At 38.0% G+C, this 24,731-nt stretch overlaps 3 protein-coding genes across 3 annotated transcripts; all 3 read right to left on the minus strand.

Moving 5' to 3' along the window:
* Window positions 1-564: 564 nt before the first annotated feature.
* On the minus strand, window positions 565-6,770 carry ccdc174 (coiled-coil domain containing 174). Its single transcript, XM_058632391.1, has 11 exons — window positions 6,634-6,770; window positions 5,797-5,904; window positions 5,591-5,691; window positions 5,289-5,347; window positions 5,049-5,205; window positions 4,454-4,543; window positions 4,201-4,337; window positions 4,007-4,101; window positions 3,197-3,341; window positions 2,932-3,087; window positions 565-1,926 (listed from the first exon to the last, which is right to left on the minus strand). Exons 1-11 carry the CDS (start codon window positions 6,673-6,675, stop codon window positions 1,142-1,144), a joined length of 1,875 nt encoding a protein of 624 aa, XP_058488374.1. The 5' UTR covers window positions 6,676-6,770; the 3' UTR covers window positions 565-1,141.
* A 2,225-nt stretch (window positions 6,771-8,995) lies between these two features.
* tatdn2 (TatD DNase domain containing 2) lies at window positions 8,996-15,978 on the minus strand. Its single transcript, XM_058632385.1, has 8 exons — window positions 15,719-15,978; window positions 14,413-14,738; window positions 13,799-14,182; window positions 12,332-13,243; window positions 11,444-11,571; window positions 10,975-11,158; window positions 9,398-9,550; window positions 8,996-9,324 (listed from the first exon to the last, which is right to left on the minus strand). The coding sequence occupies exons 2-7, from the start codon at window positions 14,710-14,712 to the stop codon at window positions 9,410-9,412; spliced, it is 2,049 nt and encodes a 682-aa protein (XP_058488368.1). The 5' UTR covers window positions 14,713-14,738; window positions 15,719-15,978; the 3' UTR covers window positions 8,996-9,324; window positions 9,398-9,409.
* Window positions 15,979-17,081: 1,103 nt separating this feature from the next.
* vhl (von Hippel-Lindau tumor suppressor) lies at window positions 17,082-21,443 on the minus strand. The gene is made up of 3 exons (XM_058632474.1): window positions 20,997-21,443; window positions 19,642-19,764; window positions 17,082-18,987 (listed from the first exon to the last, which is right to left on the minus strand). The coding sequence occupies exons 1-3, from the start codon at window positions 21,181-21,183 to the stop codon at window positions 18,794-18,796; spliced, it is 504 nt and encodes a 167-aa protein (XP_058488457.1). The 5' UTR covers window positions 21,184-21,443; the 3' UTR covers window positions 17,082-18,793.
* Window positions 21,444-24,731: the final 3,288 nt, after the last annotated feature.

A 24,731-nucleotide genomic window follows, 5' to 3' on the forward strand; every position in this document is an offset into this window, starting at 1 on the left:
CTGACACTCACTTCACAGAAAAGGACATTTATAAAACTCAACAAAACGACGCACTCACACATCACACCTTCTTTCTACAAGCTGTTATGACACAGTGTGAGGAATTATACGGCAGACATTTTCAGCATTTATTACAAAATAACCTAAAATGTAAAGAAAAACATTCAAATTATTTGACTGAATGACATTCAATTAAAGATTTAGCATAAACATCTCTAGTTCCAGCTTCTCGACTGTACTGTGAAGCTGCTGCTTTACCGTATTAAGTCATATTCACTAGACTCTGGAAAACTGATGTACATTTTCAGACTATTTCCAGAGACAAAATAATAAATTATTTTATGCAGAAGAATAATCAATACAGTGCACAACCCAAGATTACAGCACCATCTGGTGGATGTTTTCATACTGCAGATTAGAGTCAAGGCTTTGCCATCATACACATTGGTACACAAATCACAAATGCTTCCTGAGGAGTAAAATTTCTATTTCTTCGATTTGAAACAACCCTTGAAACTAAATCTTACAACAGTTTTCACAATGAAAAAAAGGTGAGAACAAAAATACTCTTAAATAACTGATATTTATTGAATTCAAAAAGTCCTAAGAGCAGACATTGGACCTCACTTAAGATCTAGATGTATCAGTGCTTCTCATGTGGCATATGGGTGTGAGCGTCTTAAAGAGAATTTTTGGTGTCATCTTGTACATGATGATTTGACAAACCTGACAGTCCAGACAATGTTGTAATTGAACTTCCATCAGAGGAGGATAAACATCTTTGTTCAATTCAAGGATCACAGTGTCTTCATTTGAATAAAATAAGTATAGACATGATAGAATAAATCAATTTATGTATCTATAGCAAATTAAATATTCTGGACATCATGGTTTGTCAGATTTGATAGATTTGACTATTTTTACTGAAATATTTTATTCCTACAAATATCTTTTGGGAAAATACAGGTCACTGTGCAGTTATCATCCACTTGGATCAGCCTAGTTTTAGGCTGTAATGTTCTCTACACAATAACAATATGTTCCTGCATGAAGCCCTATGTTCTGTTTCTGGGATTTCCTCTAAAGCTGTATTTAGCAACTAATATCGATCCACTACTAAGTGAACATAATATTTTAGAGGTCAAGTAGAGTTCCTGTAGAAGGACAGCATGTCATCCAGACTCTGAGAAGGTTCTGGGGGAGGCTGCTGGGCCTGGCTGTCACATGTTTGCTCCGAGGGCTGCTGAGACTGAGGCTGAGGCTGAGGCTGAGGCTGATACTGGAAATACTGTGGTGGATACTGGGGCAGATACTGAGGAGGGTACTGGGGTGGATACTGTGGAGGATAGTGAGGTGAACAATACTGAGGAGGGTATGGAGGAGGGAATGGGGGATAAAATGGAGGAGGTGGAGGATACTGGGTATTGAAAGGCGGAGCAGACACAGCAGCTGAAGTGTCTGGAGGATTTGAGGGTGGTGGCTGCACTGATATCTGTGGTGGCTGCACTGAGATCTGTGGTGGCTGCACCGAGATCTGTGGTGGCTGCACTGAGCTCTGTGGTGGCTGCACCGAGCTCTGTGGTGGCTGCACTGAGATCTGTGGTGGCTGCACCGAGATCTGTGGTGGCTGCACTGAGATCTGTGGTGGCTGCACTGAGGTCTGTGGCTGTGAAGTAGTTTGATGATTTTGTTCAGATTCTGTTTGAGGTGAAGGAGAAGCTGGAGCCATAGGTTGTGGCTCCTCTTTGTGCTCAGGTATTTCCCCTGGGCCTTTTGTCCACTTGTTGGACATTCTGGGCTTTTTCTCCTGAGTTTCGTTCTTCTGTGGTATTTGTTTTCTCCCACCGGTGAAATAAGCAGAGGGAGGTGCAAATTCACAATCTCGCTCATCCCGACGCCGACTTTTCCATTCACTGAACATGAACTCTGAAAGAACAAAAAGAAAAAGTGCCGGGAAAGAAGTTAAGATTCTATACATGTGCAAATCCAGTAACCACATTTCTAAAAATCCCTGAGAGAGAAAGAGAGAGAGTGTGTGTGTGTGTGCGTGCGTGTGACGCACAGAGATGTTAAACAATGCGTTTTGTACTTAAATGTACTTCAGTATTTTGTCTTACTCCATCAACCGGCCTAGGGACAACAGATGTTAAATTAGCCAATCGCTGTAATCTGGCATATTTACATATTGATGATCATTAATGTACATTGATATTCTTACTCAAATAAATAATCAAACAAATAAATACAGTTTTCATATGAAGGATGCATTGCCCAAATAACACAGGTCTACATAATTTCAATTCCATAAGAACAAATCGTGTTTTTACAGTTACAGATTTTAGAGATGTGTGTAGGGGCACAATTGAGAGGGGGGGGGGGGGGGGGGGTTCAATCTTAGGGTGAACCATTAGCAAAATAATGTGATTAAAATTGCACCAAACAATTGACCGAAACAAAACATCACCCAATTCTAAATCATGATGCACTATAATAAATGTCCTCATTGCCTCCACACAGATCTGATTTCATCTACCATAAATATTTATTATATTACACTGAAAAAGTAGCACAACAGAAAGTAATCAGAGGATAAAAGCTAATAGCCTCAAATATTTATGTTACTTTTTAGTGCCGACTAAAATCTTGCGACAGCTTTATATCTATATGTGAACTTCAACTTCCTATAAAAACAGGCCTTTTCACAGGGGACATTTTGACTTTTTGCAGAAGAAAAAGTGCTAAAGCTAAAATGTCTCTTCATTAGTATTTTACTAAACTAAACATGATTTATACACCTCTTAAATTGTCAGAAAAATCATAGAAATCACACAAAAAATTCTATTTTTGCACACACAACACATTCACATACAACATTAGGATGTGAGGAGACTGACTTGTCATTTATAATAATAGCTACATAATGAGGTTTACCTTTGCCTCTGTCCCACTCTCTGACATGAGGAACTCCTGGTTTAGTGTCCCTTCTCTCCTGGATCTCCACCTCCACCCTCTTCGCGATACTGACCTCTGGATTTTCCTCTGGTGGTGGAGGAGGTGGTCCGATTAATTCACTTTCCTCTTCCTCTTCTGGAACAAACAATTCACAGCAATTTCTTATGATCACCTAAAAGTATACAGGCCGACTTGATAAAAATGCAGTTTAATTTTCATGTTGTCAAACAGGGTGGATTCTGACCTTTGTTTTCACCCGCCCTCTCTTCATCTTCGGTTTCACCTGGCTTGGTCTTCATCTTCCTCTGCCTCACCTTGGCCAGCCGGGCCTGCAGGATGGACTGCCTCTTGTCCTTCAGTCGTTCTCTTTTACTGCGCTGATCTGTTGTCTAACGAACAGGAGAAATGCAAGAGAATCAAAAATTAGCCTTCTTCTCACTTGATTTATAAAATTTTCCTGAGGGTTTAACTGTCTTGATCACTGGTGTCAGGTCTTCTTTAATAGCACATGATGCACATTTTGTAAATCATGTTCCCATTTAGAGGAAAATGGATGATAAAGCAAAGCAAATATGAATGGACACCAGCATGATTGACAGCCAGTATCATCCAATAAGTGCCTGGTTGTATTTCCAGTTGTGAAACCTCACTGGTCAAATTGTCAATCAAGGCTTCAAAACGGGAGTTCAGAATCTTAAAAGGTGACATCATGACCTGTTGCAGACCTGTTTACTACAAAAATCCAAGTAATTCAATTATTTTAAGGCACGTTATTAGGATAATATTATGTGCCTTTGCAGGTGGGTGCACAACACAAGGATTAAAGTACATTTCTACACAATATACACTTTTACTTTGCCCGTTTGGACCACAACCAGTCCTGTGAAGGCAGCTGTTTGCTCCAAAGTGGAAAAAGGGATAAGGGAAGGGAAGCAGCATACTTTGTCAAGGCCTGATGAAATCATATATGATGGAAATATGTTTGCTGTTTTCTTAATGATTTAACCATTATAAAAAAAGGCATTTTAATCCATTCCATCTTTCGGCAGCTCACCTGATCTCTGAGCATGTCCAGAGTTTCTCTCTGTTTTCTGCGCTGATCTGCATCCTGAGAAAAGGCAAAGTAGCCCACACCAAGCTCACGAGCCTCTGACAAGAACAAACAGTGTTTTATTTTTCCATAGCAGACAATCAAAAGCTTGTATTCAAATTCATGCAGTAAAGTTATGGAAATGCTTTGATAGTTACCTTGGCCTCTTATATCCTCATAGTGGACCGGTCCAATCGGCCTCTTCATGGCCTCCTCCTCTTCCCTCTCCCACTCCTGCCTCTGCAGATCCCGACGCATGTCCTCAGAGAGTAAAGTCTTCTCAGATGAGACTTTTCTACATGGAATATTATTAATATTTTACATTATTATTATCAATACCATATCTATACAAGAGTTGTAGTTTCCAGCAGGATACCACTTTTAATAGATAAATGTGTTTAATGTATTTACCCTTTCAGGTCTTGATCCATTTTCATAAAATCAGGCAAGTCTTTTTTCATGCACCTTCGAGATCGACCCAAAGCATCAACATAGTCCACCCTACAGAGAAATAGCAGAGGAGGAAAAAGAGTTTAGTGAGAGTAGGCATGGGCCGGTTACCGGTTTCAAGCTATACCACTGTATGAAAAAGTCACGGTTTCAAAACCACTAAAATTTTCCGTCATACCGTTACTGCGTTATGAATGTATTTGTTTTCAAAAAAAAAATTCTAAATACACATTTTAGATCTGTAATCATAATACCGTGGAGAAATTATGAGATCTTGGTGGTGACGTGGACATGGATTGAGTTTCAGGATTAAAAAAAAGAAAACAAAACTGAATTGTTACCCTTGAATTAGGTAAGTATATCGACACTGTGGGAAACCGACATCTTTATAGCTTCATCTAGTATTTGTACTATTATCATAATAAAAAATAACCTGTCGCCTTCTATTTGAATTTAAAATATGATTGAGAGATTTTTGTGCATAAGATTGACATACCAGTACTGTATAGTCACACAATACAACCAAACCAGTAAAAATGAAGTGATCAGATATTACCATTCCTCATTTGGGTGTTGGGGAGCAGGTACGGGTGTTGAGTTGTCACATTCTTTATCTCCATCTCTCTCCATTTCCTTATATGCTTCTGTGTGTTTCTTTTTGTCAATAATCTTCTGTGTGAAATCCACCAGGAACAGACTCTCTGTCTCTTCATCTGACACAGTAAAATACAAGTTAGTACAAGAACAACATTCATTATATCAAAAACCAGGAGGGTGTGATTTAAATGTCACAAACCGGGAAAATCTCCTTTTGTCATCTGCTCATAGAGTTTTGCCTTCTCCTCCAACTTGCGTCTGTTGTGAAAGCAAAGCAGAGCAGAGTATCTTATGATCATGTTGTCAGAAAACACTCTCTCCAGGTAATTTCTTATTTGGGTCTGGACATTCTTTGGTTTGAGGGACATCAGCTATGTTTACACTACTTATTAGGTGTCCTGTGAACCTTAATAAAGTGTAGGGTTAGTGTTAAACCACCCACACAATCTCCAGAGTTGAGCACAAGTCTGACATGGCTTATACAATATGTGTTGAACTCACTTTGATGCATCAAGACTTTTCTGCTCCTCAACCAGCTGCTCTGTATCTTTCTCAGCCCTTGATGAAACACCGGGGTTTTGTTTAGTCCACACATTAGGTTTCTACACAGGAAAACCGGGACAAGACATGCATTAGGGCTCTCCACCTGTACAGTAATTATATAAATATATAAAATTACATCAGAGGAAAAATATTGCATACTATACCTTTACTTTGGATTTTGATTTTGATCCACCACCAGCATTTTCTTGCCCAAGCTTCTCTTGTTTGAATTGTTCCTGCTTCCTGTACAACTCAGCTTTAAGGTCCACTAACTGTAAGACAACAGACATTATTCAGTCAGAGTATCAATTGCAATTTTTCTCCCAAATATTGCAAACTGATTTACGGTATACACTTTTTTTTATAGTCAAGCTTCAGACAAATATACAGTAGAGCATTGCCACATGAGATCATCAAATTATTACCTAGATATTACACCTAAGGATTATTGTCATCACCAAATTGGTCAATTATTTTTTTCAAATAACTTATTTGTTGTTTGGTCCATTCACGGATCAGTGTGTCCGCAAATATGCAATAAATAAAAATTCTCATCTAAATAAGCTAAAATATAATGGTCCAGTGCCTTACAATTGGCATATTGCAACAATAACCGATCATCAGTGAACACGTTATAGGCTTCATTTAAGACTACGAAAACCAAACGATTTATATTTTAAAATGATTATGCACTTTTAAACATACGTATGGTGTTCAATGTATGCCATTAAACCCTCCTACATGTTACTCACTTGACTTTTAACCACTCTAAATTCTAATGCATGATAAAGAACTTCGGGATAATGCTTCGATTGTGTAGAAATATATGTACAATAATAAAATATTGAGTGCTCATTTTGACAAAGTATAAACCAACAACTGTGACACTACTCTGCGTATGTGCTAGTAGTTTAGCCAGTCAGCTATCGTTAGCTCTTTTAGCTAAACGTCACACAACCACACAGGACAGCTATAAATATATGTCAAGGTAGGTAACTTGCCGATGAAGCCGTCACGTCAAAGTGTTTCTTCTTTTTATCCATGTTTATTTATCTTTTCACCGCCTTCGTCTCCAGAACGCAGCAGTGTTCGCTACAGTTCAACTGGACTTCTTCGTTGGTGTTTCTCATGTCTTCGTGGGATGTTTTTCCTTCTCCTTCCTGTCTCGCTTTACTGGCAGAACAACCTACAGGTGCATACTGCCCCCTACTGTCTAGGGGTCAATTGCTCTGCCTGTATGCTCTTCAGAATGATGGGTGACATTGTTTTACACTTCACGATTTTAAGCTGAAAAATTGCCATGAAAACTATCTTTAGTTCACCTTTTTTGCGATTTCACTTCATTTTACTGTTTATTTTATATTTATTTTGACATTATTTTTTACTTTAATGTTAGTAATATAAGACATTATTGTGATTATTGTCAGTTTGAAAAGCACTATATAGATTAATATATATTAATATATTTACTGTTATCCTAAACAATGACAAATGTAATCCCTGAATGGTTGTTGCAAAGTGCATGATGTCCTTTGGAGATCATTATCTGAGAACATTTACATTTTACATTTAAGCATTTAGCAGACGCTTTTATCCAAAGCAATTGTAGACTGGATTTGAACTTATACTGTAAAGCTGACCTGGTTTCATTCATGTGATTGTTCTAATTTCTGGGTCAAACACAGAACAAGGTGAGGACAGCGAGTGAAAATCACAACAAATCATGCATGAAACTTTGCATGTACAGTAAGTTTGTTTTTTTCTGTTGTAGAATGTTGTGTGTTGCTGCAGGAGTTAGTTCAAAATCTGCTGAGAAACCGTGACATAAGGAAACCTTACACCTAATCTCTCCGCTCAATTTATACAAAAATGCAGGTTCCCCCTGAGCATATAAAGTACAATAATTTGACTCTTTAATATTATTTATAAATGTTGTCTCTCTTATGGTACCACAGTGACTGTAAAACAATCACAGACATGTAGTCATCATACAGTACTCATCTCTAGAGCTGAAACAATTAATCGATGAATCGATTATTAATCTATTACTAAATTAATTGACAACTATTTTGATAATCGATTAATCGTTTTGAAGCTTTTTTCATAATTAAAACAAGATTTCTTAAATGTCAATATTTTCTTAATTTCTTTGCTCTGGATAACAAATAAATCATTAAAAGTTGATCATTTTGGTTTGTGGACAAAACAAGACATTTGAGAACATTGTCATTTCGAGGTTTGACGAACACAATCAACATTTTTTAAGATTTTCTGACATTTATGGACCAAACGATTAATCGAGAAAATAATCAACAGATTAATCGATTATGAAAATAATCGATTAAAGAAGTTAGTTGTAGCTCTACTCGTCTCATTTCTTCCAAACTCATTGTAAAACAGTTACTCAAGACTGTTGCCATCATTAAATCTGTAAGACATGACTGAAGTTAAGATCATTCAAACGTAAAATGTAAAATAAACCTTACAGGGGGTTTGTAAAGCCTCCAACCACAAGTGGAAATGGTTGCAATCACATGACCATATAATGGACCAGCATGAAACAAGGTTGAATATGAACTAAAAGCTTTATCACATATTGTTTATGCAGCATATAGATTGAGTTGAAGTAATTTGCCCATGTCAGCAGATGACAATCTGTATTTGCCTGTATAATTTAGTGTTATACAGAAAGTGTGCCTGTAAAAATGAAGCATGCTTTGTCTCTGTCTTGTCACTGACAAGTTCTAAAAGACTAACGGGTCAAGATTATAGGTGAAATGAAGGAGTTGGGAGGGAGAATGAGGACCAGGTATCCTTGAAACATAAAAATGATACAGCAAGGTTGAAAATGTTATCACTTGAAAGAAAGTTTTTTTTAAAAAGAAATCCCTAACTGACCTCTAAACCTAATCAGCTGACCATTTTCAATTGCAAACTGAAATATTGTTCTGTTCCTGTGGTGAACATTGAATTACAAACTTCCTGTTCAAACCATTAACATGGTGTGTTCAGTAGTTCAGGACAGGATCTAGACCTCCTGTTAAGAGGCTTCCATTTGCAACCTTTCAAAAGGAGAAATGCATTCCCTCTTGTTAAAATTAATATTCCAAAGCCATTTATTCATCTAGCACAAGTATATCCACGGATGGCATCCTCCGACCGAAATCATATTGCAAATAAAAAGCACTCAAGGCATTAAATTAATGGACCAGTCTTTCACAGCCTCTTCCTCTCTCCAAGTGTCAGCTTTGCTTAGGGCATGTTTATTTCGTTATGCTAGACACTAAATTTTACGTTTTTTTATGTTCTTTCATCAGCACTAGTATTATTGAGTGAATAAATAAGCCATAATGAATAAACAGGCAGGAGTAAAGGCCTTTATTATGTCTTATTATGTTGTATCCAATCAAATGAAATTACAGTGTGAAGATACAGCAAACATACAATACGTCAACACGGCAAAGTAACACAGCAAGAACAAAAACATCTTGGAAATTATTTGCGAATAAGAACAATGTCAGAATATAATAAAACAATGAATAACTATAATAATATTTCTGTCACACATTTTCACTGGGGTTTTTTTTGCCTTCTGTTAGGTGAAAGATCAGTTTGCTTATTTTTGTGGTTCTTTCCAAACGAGACAGCTCCTCCATTCTCTAACATCTCAACATATGGAGTATTTCATTATTCTAAAACAAAAAGACGCATAAAAAGTTTACGCATCACAAAGCAGCTGATTTAACTGCTGATTTACTTTCTCACCATCTGTGAGGATCAGACTCCGTAGAGTTGTGTGGTGTTCTGTCGGAGAGTGGCCAGGACTGTGGGCACGTCTTCTCCCTTCAACAGGCTCAGCTCCTGCACAGTGTGGATGCCCAATCCAGGATGTGAGAACTTGCAGACGTTTTTACTCACCTGTTAAGAGTGAGACACACCTTTGAATTAGGGATGGGAACGACACAGCATTTTGAGAGTCGATTGTTGAAGGGCACGTGTCAAATTTTTTTCGAATTGTCTGCCTCTTTAATAACAGCAACAACAGCAGCAACGTGTAGAAAATATTCTACACTGTACTACTTCATTTTAGGCTCAAAAACATGGCTGTAATGTCAAATATTGACCATCAAAGCAGTGATAATAAAAATGAGAGACTTTTGCAAATTTAAAATGTTAACATAACATCCTTCTTAAAAAATAGAGCTGTAATGTCATCCACACCTGCTGCTAAATATCAATAATCCACCCGCCATCCCCCAGAAGCAATGTTTATTTCAACAATTAATACCCACGCCCGATCATCACTCATTGTAGTAGCAGTCTGCTAAACATATGGAACACAGCAGCTGCGCCGATCGTCTAAGTCAACTAATTTCTGCCTGATGAAAAATAATGTTTTGAGAATGTTCACATTTCAGATCTAGTCAATGTTAACCTACGTATTATTTATTTATTTCAACCGTGACCCACCTGCAATTCATCCAAATATTGTTTTTTTTGGTGAACTTATCATCTCGGCCTAGTTTTTGTTCAAGAACACAAGCATGGCCACGTGTTTGGGAAGAAGGCAAGTGCGGAGTCTATTCACTATTAATCCCGTGGCAGAGAACACTCTCTCCGCTAGCACGGATGTGGCAGGGATGCAGAGGTAGGCTGAACCTGCGCTCGTTGTGCAGGATCTTGACTGGGTGAGATGCCATCTTCATTTGTGTTGCACATATGATGTTTATTTGAAGACGCAATGCAATAACTTGAAAGACAAAATGCAATGCAATACACAAATACACATGAAAATCCCACATGCCCCGCCCCTGACAACTCTCTATTTTTTTTATCGAGGTGAGCATGTGTCGATTTTTGGTCATTTTGTCAGAAAAATATTCCCATAAGTAAATGTACACAACTGGGAGTGTTTACAAACAAACAGGACCTTCCCTTCTTTAGTCTGTCACAAAGCAGTAGATTTATGTAAAGTTCAAGCTCCTGAGCCAAGCAAGTGCTCCTCTTTTCTTCACTATAGGCTATACCCAGGTATTTCTTTTCTTCGTTAAGTAGAATGACTGAGTACTAGCTCATCACTAGATGCTGCCTCCACCCGTTTCTCCCTTAGAGGTCATTTTCTTCCTCGTTCTTATAATTGAATTTTGATGTACAGTATCACATTGCACATATTCATGCCTATTATCCTCATTTCAAATTCTCTTTAATGTATAATACTTTATATTCACACTATGCGTCCCACAGAGTCTGTGCTGCAGGATTTTAGTTATGTTGTGCGTCGAGCCATGCTGAAGAAGATTTTCTGTTAAGTTTGGTTTCAATTACAGGTTATCGAAATGTACCTGTCTTGGCAGGAAATAAGGTGCATCTGTCTCCACCACAATGCGGTTAAGAGGGATCTGGCGGACAGCATCTCGGGCTTCTTTGGCACTGGAGTACGTGATCAAGGCTGTGAAGCCAACATACATGTTGGGGAACTCCGTCAGGAAGGGCTCAATCACTGGATAACTGTTTGTGAAGCAGTGTCTGGAAACCGTACAAGTAAACAAGACAGAAAATTTGCAGATAGATAAAAATATGTAATATGCTGCAAAAAAATACCAATATGATAACAAACAAAATGTGATTTTATGAAATTCATAGGGATTATTATGAATTTGAACTGAGCAAAATAGAAGCATCCTCAGCATTTCTTCATGTTAACTAAGAAAGCAAGATGGAAAGTAAAATTGTTTTCCTTTACACACACACACACACACACACACACACACACACACACACACACACACACACACACACACACACACACACCTGTGAATTTTGTAATCCCAGGGAACACACTTCTTCATGATAGCCAGTAGGTCATCATCTGCGTCCCTACAGTGAATCACCAGAGGTTTCTGCATGGCCACAGCCAGACTCAGCTGACGCTCAAACACCTTCTCAGAGAAGCAGAGAAACACAACAGATGCCACAACATTCATTACTATTTTACATTATTACTGCATTCAACACAATGGAGTGCAGGTCAGACAATATCAACGGGATAGTACATGCATATAAAGGTCAAGACAAACTGTGCATCTCCACTACAAAAAAAGTACCTACTTAACGAGTCATCACTGCACGGCTGAGTGAAACTGCAGTGACTTTGTTTTATACGCGACACATACACACGAGTGACTAGTGACTTTACACCAGACTCCTGTAGTTGTTGGAGATTAACCCACGTTTTTAGGATTGTTAAGTAGTTTTAGCTGATCTACAGCTCGGCACTGTTCGGCTTGATTTCTGGCCACACATCTCCAGAGCACAGCCTCCTACTCCACTGACTACACCGACAGCGGTCTGTGATGCCGCTCGCGGTCCCTGGTGCTGTCCCTAAATACACCAGACTCCTCTGTTAAATATAGAGATTTCCCTGGTAGTTGTTGGAGATTCACCCACGTTTTTAGGATTGTTAAGGAGTTTTAAGTGATCTACAATTCAGCGCTGTTCGGCTTGATTTGTGTGTGGGACGGCTCTTCCTGTGACAGCACTCTGGCCAGTCAGTGGCTGGCAGTCTGACCAATCATCGCATAGTACCTACTCAGCACTACTCCACTCATTTGACAAAGGTTTGATTGTAATAGACATTTGTTTATATCTACATGTTAAAAACTGCAGCTTTAATTTTGACCATATCAAATAAGTACATACCTCTTTTTGTGTAGAGACATTTGTTGAGTTTTTGTGTGAGTAATCCAGACCCATTTCACCAAATGCTACAGCTTTTGGGTGCCGCATGGCCTTTAGTATGTTGTCTTCATGAGCACTCGAGTACTCCTTAGCGAAGTGGGGGTGGCACCCAAATGCTCCCCATACCATGTCTTCAGTCAGTAAACCTTCCCACAGGTCCTGTTTCACCATGACCCCTGGATTGCAGAAGTTGGTAATACAGCCCTCAAACTCAGAGGGAAAGCTGCTCTTATACAGCCTTCGAAAACTGCCGAATGTCCCTCGGAAGCGAAGTTTTCCATACAGCATGTCTATGTGGCAGTGTGTGTCTATGAAACCAACACCAGTGTTCAGGTATGGGTCATTGGTCTTTGTATGCTCTGCCCCCAGGGAAAATCTCCTCTTTGGAGTGCCACCACGAGTAAAAGTGTAGGGAGGGTGGTGGATGTTAAAGCCAACATCTGACTGCCTGCGTGTAGATGTTGATTTAGGGTTTGATACTCGTCTGTGTGAGTTGATTGGCAGTGCAAATTGATCCAATGAACAGAACCTAGAGTATGAGGAGCTGCTGTTTTTAGTCTCAACCCCAGCTGCCTCTGGAGGGCCAGTGTATGGCGTTTGGGGCTGCTTGGGTGTCACAAAAACTGTGCTCTGTGGAGGCATGAAAGGCATCTCCAGGTCTTCAGCAGGTACATGGATGGAAACATTGGATCCATTAGTAGACACAATGTTGGAAGAGGAAGTAGTACATCTCTTGATACTCAATGATGGACTCGGGAGGGATGAGTCATCATTTCCTTGATCAAAAGACCCAACCTGAGAGGTTGTCTCAACAAACAAAGTGTCCTGAGAAACATATCTCCTGAGTGAATTCTCTCCTTTTTGCAGAATGCGCTGAAAAGACAAAAACCCATTAGAATAATAATTACATGCAAAACAAATGTACTGCATGGATAATTATACTATAGTTGAACTGGCTCCAACCGCTACAGTTATAAAAGGATGACTAATATGGATATTACAACCTTGAGTGTCTGCTGATATCAATATCAGTCCACTATGGTTGTTTTACATATTTTAGATGAACAAGTTGTTAATTACACACCTGTGCTGATGCCAAAGCCATTTCAAAACACACTGCTCCTAATTTGTATATGCTGCTCCACATTTACAGGCCACAACATTGCTCAGTTACACTTGTGGTTATTGTGACTCTAATTTGTCGAAAAAGGGCCATTTAAGCTATAGAGCCAAAAAATATAACCAACGTGTGCACAGCAAGTCCAGGTTTTTCATTTCAAAACATTTACTGAAAAACTTTCTTCAAATACAAAAGTAGTATTCAAATATTTAGAAACTTCCAAATTATTGGACATCTCCTCTAAAATGTGAAAACAATTGCTGAATAAGCAAAACTAACAGTAAACTATATGATGTTTCTTAACTTACCCAACCACATGTTTGTGGATCAGAGCTGTTACCAGGTACTTCTGTATCCTTACAGAACTGAAGGGGGGACTTTTGATCTTCCTGGAGAGTTCCGAGATCTTTGGATTTATGTTCAGGTTTGATTGGGGAGCAGTCATTATTAATGACAGGTCTGTCTTCAGTCTTCACAGGTGAAGATACAAGTGGCAAAGACGGGCTGTTGGTGTCAGTCCTGGGGACTGTACCACCAAGTGCAGCAATCACTGCCATCCTGTAGATAGCCTTTGATCCTTCTTCAGGTGTCCTCTCCTTCTTTTTGAGGATGAATGAATGAGATTGAGGTGGTGATGTTTGCTGACTCTCTGTAGATCCCAGATGCTTGGGTGAGTCGTCTATTGGCGTTTCCTGATATTCATGGGGGAACAGAAGGGATCAAGTGGTTACAAGAACAGAATGCATTGCACAAGACACAAGTACATTAATTCAAGCGACATCTGTATGTCTGTCAGGAGTCAAAGTCATCAAATTTAAAAGTCCATTGATGACTCTGAACAAAGTAAAGGTCGAGTTGAGAGAGAAAAGGTTGCACTTGTTTAAGACAATAGACTAGAGTGAGCTTTTCAGTATAGATTTACCTTTGAAGTTCTGAATAGCTCATTATTTCTTCTGGAAAGCTTCCTCAGCTTAACTGTGCCTGTAGAGGGCAAGCATTTGCCAAGAACCTCTGCTTTTCTCTTAGGAGTGTCCAGAGTTAGTGCTCCAAAGCCCTCGGGTCCTTGAGAGTCATTGAGTAGTGAAGTGTCCGAGTCTTCATCTGGCGATGTACTCGAGCATGAGGGTGTGTCTGCACCTGCCTTACTCCTCTGAAGATGTGTGGGTGAGGTGACAGCACTTTGTAGCCCCTTTAACGACATCTTCTTTCTGCTGCTGGCCATGTTTAAGAACTTGATAACGTTTAAAACTGAAAAAGATTGAATGGAGACATCTATAAAAGCATCATTGGTACAAAACTTAAGCTAAAAATGCAGCATTCACAAAATAAGTTCTTTGACTTTTATAAAGATTCTGAGAACAAAAAAAATATTAAAACTATTTAAAAAAGTAATCAGCCAGTGAGCATTCAAGAAATTAAAGACAGTTGTATTCTTCTACTAGGCCAAAATTGCAATTTGAAACAAAACAATCAACTCAAATCAGTCAAATTCATCACATTTAACTATTATGCAGTGAATATTGAAACGGAGCTTTAATAATAATACATTATATTTGAAGCACCTAACAAGACACAAGAGGACACTTTACATTATTGGCATTGAAAACAGAGTAAAGTTTAAAAAACAATGTACACAGTTTACTTTCAATTTATGGTGTATCAGTAAATGTTATTTAATTAATTAATTCATTAATTAATTCATTCATTAAACAAAATATTAATTGTTATTTAAAACTACTATATACTGTATATTGCCTTGCTTATAGTATTCCAACATAATGGAATATGCATCTTAACAGATTTTTACCACTTAAATGTTCTTAATACTTTTTATTTTACACTTTTACTTATTACTCTTGTTCAAGTACAAAAACGATATTCAAATCTAAAATCAAGTTGTTTAACTAAGTATACTCATAGTGTTGTGATAACCATTAGTTTTTAAAAAGTACAATGGACATGTTCACCCTTTTCATGTCTGACTCCTGATTTGTAGAAAAAGGGAAGAAACACGGGCAGGGGTGTGGTGGTTAGCCACATGGTCGTTAGCATAGCACATCCACATTAGCCAATTAACTGCTAACATTCGTTTTTTAATGGAACCTCCAGTAAATATTGAAGCTAGCCGAGATGAGACTGCATATTATGATTTTAAAAGACACTTTAGACACATTTATCTTACGTTTCTCCAAATTAATACAACTAATGATGAAGAGTAGTTTCGTTACCGTTTCAGGTGCCGCAGAAATGTCCTAAAGCGCGAGTTAGTCCGCACAAAGTGTTACTTAATTGGACGATTTCGCCCGTGAACGTCACTCGTTTCCTGCTAATAAACAAACAGTTTCTACAGTTAAACATACAGTGCTGTTCGCCTCGCCTACGTGTTCAAACAGCTAAGCCTGAGTCAATCCTGTGCGTAGCTAATTGAACGGTAACAGCAACGGCAGGTGGCGATGTTGCGCATTGTCTGCGTGTGCATGTTCAGCAAGAGTCGAGAGGAAGAGTAGATTTTTACACATTTGAAATTATAAACGCGTGAAATTTCATTGGACGTTTTATATAATAGTAATGTATGTAATGTGTTCAATAAATGAGTGAAAATCGACACAGGTGCTCTCTTATACTCTGAGTGATTTGGAAAGATGTACTTTTATTTCAAAGCTCCACTGTAAAGAGTTAGTTGTATGTGACCTCACTGTACCTGCATAATAATGACTTAAAACCTCGAAATAACTGCTTTCAATACGTCTATCATCCTCTCTCTAATCTGAGCACATATATTTGCTTGTTTAAACAGTATGATTGTACATTACAAACAACAGGTTTAACAAATCCAGAGAGTAACCCTAAACTCTGAGTTGATGAACCGCAACATAGGAAACGCTGACCTTTTGGTTTTTAACATCTAATTCGTAAATTAGTAAATTTAGTAAACCTTCAGTATGTTACATCCTGAGTTATCAGAACTTGGTTTTCTTGGTTCGGTTGTGTCTGAACCAGTGTGATCCAATCCAATGCTGCTTTAAATAGCATGGATTACATAAACCTGGAAGGTACAGGAAAGTCAGGAAAGCAGTAGTTTAAAATGGACAGATAAGGAGTTGCTATTCCTATTTTACTACTTGCTGGCACAAGTCAAGGATGAAATATGAGGCCATTCTCTGGATATTAATTTAAACCTATTTTACTGAAGGATTTTTTTGTTGGTTTATATCCATAGCTGCTACACAGTCAGCTGGAGCACACGTGGAGAAAGCCACCATCCCATCTGAGTTGCAGATTAACAATGTGGATTACAACATTTTCCTGTGATCCATTTTGCCAGTAAATTGAGGATATTTACCCAGGAGACTGCGTGGATTTTGTACAAGATCACCATGTTCTTGGATTATGTTTCTCTTTAACAAGAAGAGAGGGAAGTGCATGGCCTAGCACTTTTCTCTGACTCTCTCTGACTTTTATACTTGTGTATTTTAAAATAATCATTCAGGTGTGCACTTTGCCCAGCTTTAAACCAAAGTTACATTAAACCAAAGTTTAATGTAACACTGAGTTTCTCCATGATGGCATAATTACAAATAATCATACTAATTTTTAAAAATGTGCTGCTTTATTGGATGTTACTAAAATTAATCAGTGATCACTTTCAAATATTGTTGACCATACAGTGAGATACAAAATTACATAGTCACTATAATAGTAAAATAGAAATAAATTTCCACAAAAACATACAAATGATTATAGGTTTTCAGACCAGCAGATAGATAATTTTGCTCACTGTTGCATATAGTTCATATTCACAAAAATACTCTTTAACATGTTCCCACCATTAAGATGTATATTTTCATTTATACACCATTAAAAACGTATATTTGTGACACAGTAGCAAGGTGCTCAATTGTGATTTCTGAAAGCTCTGCAGAAGAATACAAGTAATTCTAAACAGGCAAAACAAAAACATGAGCTCCTTGATCACAGTGTTTCACAGCCTGGCAATGTATTTACTTTCTCCCCTCAAAAGGAAATGAGCTGCAATATAGCATGGAAAACAAAATAAGGTGTTTTTTGAGAGGAAGACAATAAGACTTCTGCATATTAAAATGCAAAAAACACAAAAATGTGTCATGACGGTGGGACTGTCAGTCAAACCCAGTTTGGATTTGTTGAGTAGAGGTATTTAACCGCATATGCTTTTCTGGAATTCCCGTTTAATATACATTTTTTCTTTAAAAATATCTACTGATTCCAAGACACAAATATTGTTGTAAATTCAAGGACCGAATGCACTGACACAGCCTAAGTTGGGAGGGCAACTTATAAAAGCAGCTTTGTCCATGGCGTCAACTTTTAATGATTTGCAGCACACTCTGCATCTGGACATGTGATTGTCCTTGGGAATTTGGGGAAGTAAGTCTTTGTAATAATTTTCTTTGGTGAGACAGAGATCTTGGAATTTGCATTTCCCAGGCATCGCATTGTTTACTCTCTCTTGCTTAACGTTACTCACTCTCTATTCTGCAATCTCATGTCAATGGTGGAGAGAGTGGACAGTGTCCACAACATGACTAGTAATTATGACTCTACGTATGTTCTGCGTAGGCCTAGTCTACGTACATCTAGAAATGCAGGGCGCATGAAACAGTAGGTGATGTCGTAATAAACAACGGCACATCGGCAGTGGGAGACATTTAACTAAATAGCAACTCAATTTCTTTATTGCACAAAATTCAAGCATTTTTATCTATTTTAGGTGATTTTCTTTCAAGGGCCTTGAAATGTTTTGTTTTTTCAAATTCACAAACTTTCAAGGATTTCAAGGATCCATGGTGGGAACCCTGAACAAAGGCCAGCATATTGTGCCAACATGTTTCTACAGCAGAGTGTGAATTTGCATTTTAAAACAGAAGCTTACTAAGAAAACAAGAAATAACAACATACTGTCTGGTGTGTGGAGGCGACCCCTGGGAAAGGAAGGGGGTGAGCAGGGGAGCTCTCAGTTTGGTCCAAACTGCATTCTCATCGTTACCTGTCACAAACTCTTACATCTACCAGACCTTTGAAGGAGAAGCTACAGATTTATGAGTCATGATGAGTGATATTTGCTTAAAGCAGTAAATGAAAGTGGCAAGCAGCAGATCTAACCAAGTCAGATTAGAAACAATTATAAGATCTCTAAAATCGTCAAGGCAACAGCTGATGTCTCATCTGAGAACTATCCTTACATTTTTTCTTTTTATTCTTGCCTTACTGATGTGCAAAATAGATCTCCTGATCTCTTATAACTGTCCATCTCGTTTCATGTCTCATTCCTCCTGGCCTTGGATCCTCTCCAGCAGATGCTGCTCTAATCGCTGGTTCATGCGACGAAGATCTTTCTGTATACTGGGATGATCTTCCAGCTCTTCATGGAGACATCGCGCAATCTCCAACCTTCTGTAGTCTTCTGGCCGCACAAGACGCCGAATGACCTGAAGGGAACAGTCCTTGAGGCTGTATACTGTACAAGAGAATAAATGTTTACAATATGTTAATATTAGACAAAATAACAAGTAAAGTGATACCAATGTAAAGGGGACAATGGAAAACAATGGATAGCGGTAATTCAAATACAATTATTCCATAAAAATATGACAGGGATAATAATATAAATAATTAAGTCACTTCTAGTATAGTCTCACACCCTCATCATTTTTCATACTGCACTGTAGACACTGTAGGTTACTATGACACATGACTCGCTGCGTTTTGTGCACATAATGATCCAGTTCATTGACACTGATTATTTGAGCTATATACAAAAACATAAATAACAAATTTACAAACGTGTAAAAAAGCAGTAATTTAACCTAAAATATTAATACTGTAACTTCTGAATTAATCTGATGGCTAAACATTGTATTCTAACGAGTAAAGCTATAGAAAATCTAAATATTGTTACAGAAGGATTACTGACATCAGGTTGCCATGTTTTTAAGAGAGATTCCTGGAGATTCTCTTCTATATTAACTTCCACAAGAGTTGTTTTCCATGCTGTTTGTTTGTTTTTGTGCAGAATTTTTTGTTCCGTTTATGCATTTGTCCCTTTAAACCATCAGCCTAGATAACAATCACAGCACTGTAATGAGTGGAAATCTGTGTAATCTCATCTTACATGGTAGAGTGACATGAGCAAAAGTAGCATGTCCGCCCTCTGCTGGTAAAGGAAGGAACAGGTCTTTGGTGTTCACTTTTAGAAGCTCATCACTCTCTACATCTCTGAACATCCAAGGATGATCTGGAAGAAGATGCAAGTAAATCAGTTTTGAAAGATTTCAGATTCACTAAAAAACAGGTAAAACTTAACTGAAGAAAACAAAAGTCTGTGAAAACTTAAAATGCAGGATTTATTCACAACATAGAGAACAAAATGCATAAATGTCTATGTATAGAACGTGGATGGAGCATCTCTTGACGTAGCTTTCTCTGCTGTATGCTCTCCTTGCACCACCCGAGGAAGCATCAAGTAGCGATGACCAGCGAGTAAAGCTGCCAGGGACTTATTACTTTAGTGCACCTTCATTTGTTCATTAACATATCGATATTTGTATCAATTATCAGATTGCACAAGGAAGGACAACAATATATGACCAAATCAATATTTTGACCCACACCTAACTAGGATGTAATACACGCATGTGATACACAAAAATAATAAGGTATTTCATATTATGACATGGCATCGATTTTTTAAAGCCATGTAACAATATATTGCAAATAATCTTGACGATGCTTTTGTGTTGCATTTAAGCCTCTGACTGCTAGTTGACAACAGGCCTTGAGCCAATTCACTCTCTTCATTCTCTCTTTTCTCCATCCACTCCTCTTACTCCTCGACAAAATAACTATATCCTGTTTACTGTTCAAAACACCTTGGTTATAGTGACACAATGTTTTTGTTGGGTTGTCTGCTGTTCTGCGGCTGTTGTAGCACTTCTACCCAAGAAAATTACCAATACGGGGACTTTTACGTATATTATATTATATATTATATATATTATATATTAGATATAAAATGAAGTGCTGTAACTCTTTACAAATATGAAATGACTGCTGATACCTAGCTACTGTTAACCCCACATTGGCCCTAGTTGACCTAGAAATAATTTCCATTTCAACTCTGATATGAAGATGACAGTTATAGGCCTGACTAAATTGTTCAGCAACAATTTTGATAATCGATTAATTGGTCAATAATCAATACGTTTAATAAATAGGTTTTCTGATTTTTCAGCTTCTTAGATGTGAATATCAGCTGGTTTCTTTGCTCCATACAACAAAGCAATAATTAAAACGTATTCATTTTTGGTTTGTGAACAAAACAAGACATTTGTGAACATCATCAATTCCAGGTTTGAGTAACGCCTATCAACATATTACGGACCAAACGATTGCTCGATTAATCATGAAAATAACCGTTAGTCGCAGCCCTAGATTCTAAAACCTTCGTCACTGGAAAAGATGCTTTACCTACGTATGTGGTCATTCGCCGTCCCGATCCTGGCCGTATATCATCGTACGGGTGCGGTTCCCCACGGTAGTTTATCCATAATGGACGCACCACACGGTTCGTGCGGTTACAAAACACAACATTGACTTCTATTAGGGAGTTCCGGGAGCGAAGCAGGGGAATAGGCTGCTCTCCCTCTAGAGGCATTTGTCGCTAATTAAACCCTAAACAGTGAACGCTGCGAGGTTAGCCTTTAATGTTAGCTAGTAGCTAGCTGACAACACCCATAAACGAAGTCTGTCGTCGACCACGGCGACAGTTGGATAAAAAAAAGTGTGACACAAAGTCAAATTAGATAGTATTGTGTTAAATAAGAAAGACAGTTAGCTTGTTCTTCACAATAACTTCGCCACAGAGAAGCTTACTTATTTCTCTACCGGTTTGTTTACTTTCGGTTTTCCGGTTTGACAGCGTGACGTCAGACGACTCTGTACTGTGATTGGTTGAGGAATACATGATAAAAATTTGGTCTGAGCGGTGTCTCATTTCGTGCGACACGTGACATAGACAGTGCATGGCATTGAAAAGCCTTTTTTTTTAACATTTATTCTCCAAGTTTGAGTTCAGTGTGATATCAACCTTGGTGTATTTTCAGATATCTGTAACTGTAGTTTTGACTAGTAAAAATTAGGTTCCAGATATCAGTAGTAAATATCTTGTCTGACCAAGGGCCCATGGACCTGTTTAACCCACAATTAATACATGTTTATTATGATATTTATTATAATAAAATAAAGGGAAATAATTAGAAAGAAAATATATAATTAGCATATGCGACACACACAAAATCAAACAACGAGAAATGACAAAACCAAATTCAAATAAATAATTTCTTTTGACTATTTATTTTGCCTTTTTTCCTTCTGAGAAACGAAGTAAAGGACAGGAACTCAGGAGACCCAAAAGTAAAAGCAAACACTTCAAAATAAAAGCCAAGAGGAGAGGAGAGAAACAAATAATAGCCAATTAGATAGATGGATGGATGGATGGTGTATGGATGGGGATGGATGGATGGACGGACGGACGGACGGATGATTAGTGATGTTTACCCTCGCTACAAGTCGGTGGCAGTATTAGAGTATTTAACTGTATGCCTGGTTTGCTCATAGGCCTATAATTGTCCAGGTTATTGATAGAGATGTATTGAATGATATTCGTTTCATCTAGTATTTGTTGGTTTATTTGCAACATTTTTAGGCCTGTATAAAGCATGTATTTTATCTGTATGTTTTTATCATTGCAGAGCCACCCATACCTCCGTGAAGGGAAGAGCATGTGTTGATGTGTAGCAATAAATTAACTTTTTGGACTATTGAAAAAATAAAGAGGCATTTGGTGTTTTCTTAACAAACACCCTTCAGTAGACCTGGATTCACTTACCACATAGTTTTTCATCACTGTATCATATCATCATCATCATCATCATCATCATTCACCCTCAGCTCAGATGTCCTTCTGGCCTAACACTGCTGTCATCTTCTAAGCATCATAAAATGACAATGTGTTATTTATTTTGATTTATTTTGACCATTCCATACCTGTAGATATTTACGTTCAGATACAGTGCGTCCGATTTAGTCATTTTTCAATTGATGTCTATTTATGCTGTCCGTGAAGGGAGCAAAATATGTGTATTCTTACCAATTTTTCTTATCCACCATGACTCCTTGTAAGTGCTCACACCCGGGTGTAAATACAATTCGTCTATAGTTTTGAAGATTTAAAAAAATATTCATTGTCAATCAGTGATCAAGCTAAGATTATATCATTATATCATATCAAGTCCAATTTACAGAGGTTAATAGCGGTAATGATACATATGCTGAATACACACACGTGGTTACATTATGCAAACTTTCTGATTAGCGGGGATGAATATGAAAAACTAAAATGTGTGACCTTGTTTTTTTTAAGGTTTGAGTCAATAAAATATGTTAAACACCTCATGACAACCTGAAATGTTGGGTCAGTGTATTGTCTCAGCTCACGATATATATTTGGAAACTGGTTTGCATTCAACTTCCATAGTTTTTAGTTTGCAGTACTCAGATGTAAGAATGCTATTGCACCCTATGAGACAGAACATATTAAATGGGAGCTCAAAGTCCTGATTGACATCACTAGATATTTTCAGCATTTGAAGCCTGCTTTATTATTTATTTTGGGCCTGTGTTCTGCAGCCATAGTATGGGATTAAATTTGTTCCAATAATATTTGTATATGTGCAGAGGGTAGTCCACACGTATTTCTTGATTTAAATGTGTGCTTTGAGATCCACAAATAAAAAAATCCCATTTGTAACTTGTATACGGATTTTTACAAATATAGGTTTGTATTTGTAAATAATATGACATTTGTAAAACTGAAAATTGCATTTGTGAATTGGGCTTCCACATTTGTGGATATATATACATATATATATATATATATATATATATACATATATATATATATACATATATATATATATATATATGTATATATATGTATATACATATATATATATATATATATACATATATATATATATGTATATCCCAAGATAACAACCCAATACCATGGAATTACCATTTCAAGGGGGTGAAAATAAAAACATTCACATAATAAGTCAATTATTGCATCAAACAATCATTTTCAGAACAGGACCAGTACCAACTATTGGAGCTTTCAGTGTCCATGAACATGTCCATAGTGCTGTCTCATCTTCGCCCTGTGGGGAGACTAGCAATGGACCTACTGCAATTCGCCTATACCAGCCTAGCATCGGGGTGGATGACGTTGTCATCTACCTGCTGGACAGAGCTCTTTCTCACCTGGAGAAGCCTGGGAGCACTGTGGGGATCATGTTTTTTGATTTCTCCAATGCTTTCAACACTATACAGCCAGCACTTCTGAAGGACAGGAAGGCAGGAGACAACACTCTCCTCCAACACCGGTGAACATCCAGGACATGGACATTGAGATGTTAACATCTTACAAATACCTGGGTGTTCACATAAACAATAAACTGGACTGGTCTGATCATGCTGCTGCACTTTACAGGAAGGGTCAGAGCAGACACTACCTGTTGAGGAGACTAAGGTCTTTTGGGGTGCAGGGAGAACTCCTTAAGAACTTCTATGACTCGGTAGTGGCAGCAGCCTTTTTTTATTGAGTGGTCTGCTGGGGCAGTAGTATCACAGCTGCGGACAGGAAGAGGCTGGACAGACTGATTAAAAAAGCCAGCTCTGTCCTTGGATGTCCCCTTGACCCAGTGGAGGTGGTGGGAGAGAGGAGAATGGCTACCAAGCTATCATCTCTGATGGACAATCTCTCCCACCCCCTGCAGGACACCATCACAGCACTGGGCAGCTCCTTCAGTAACATCCTAAATGTCTGAAGGAGCGGCCGTTCCTTCCTGCAGCTGTTAGACTGTACAACAAACACTGCTCGCAGTAGACCACACATAACCAGGCTCCTCATTCCTCCCTCACAAGTGCAATACACCTTTACATATTTATACTGTAAATTTCAAGTCCATACTGTGTATATCCTGCTGTCTATAATGTACATTCAACATTCTATCTTTAACTAAGTTTTACAGCCTAAGTGTTAATATCTTAGTATATTGTAATTTTCTTTTTTCTGTAATGCATGTTTATTACTTATTATCTTTATGGCAGGCCTCGTTCAGAGTACAAACCACGCACTCAGAA

The sequence above is a fragment of the Solea solea genome, chromosome 6, assembly GCF_958295425.1.
Source record: "Solea solea chromosome 6, fSolSol10.1, whole genome shotgun sequence".
In the NCBI taxonomy this organism is placed as follows: Eukaryota; Metazoa; Chordata; class Actinopteri; order Pleuronectiformes; family Soleidae; genus Solea; species Solea solea.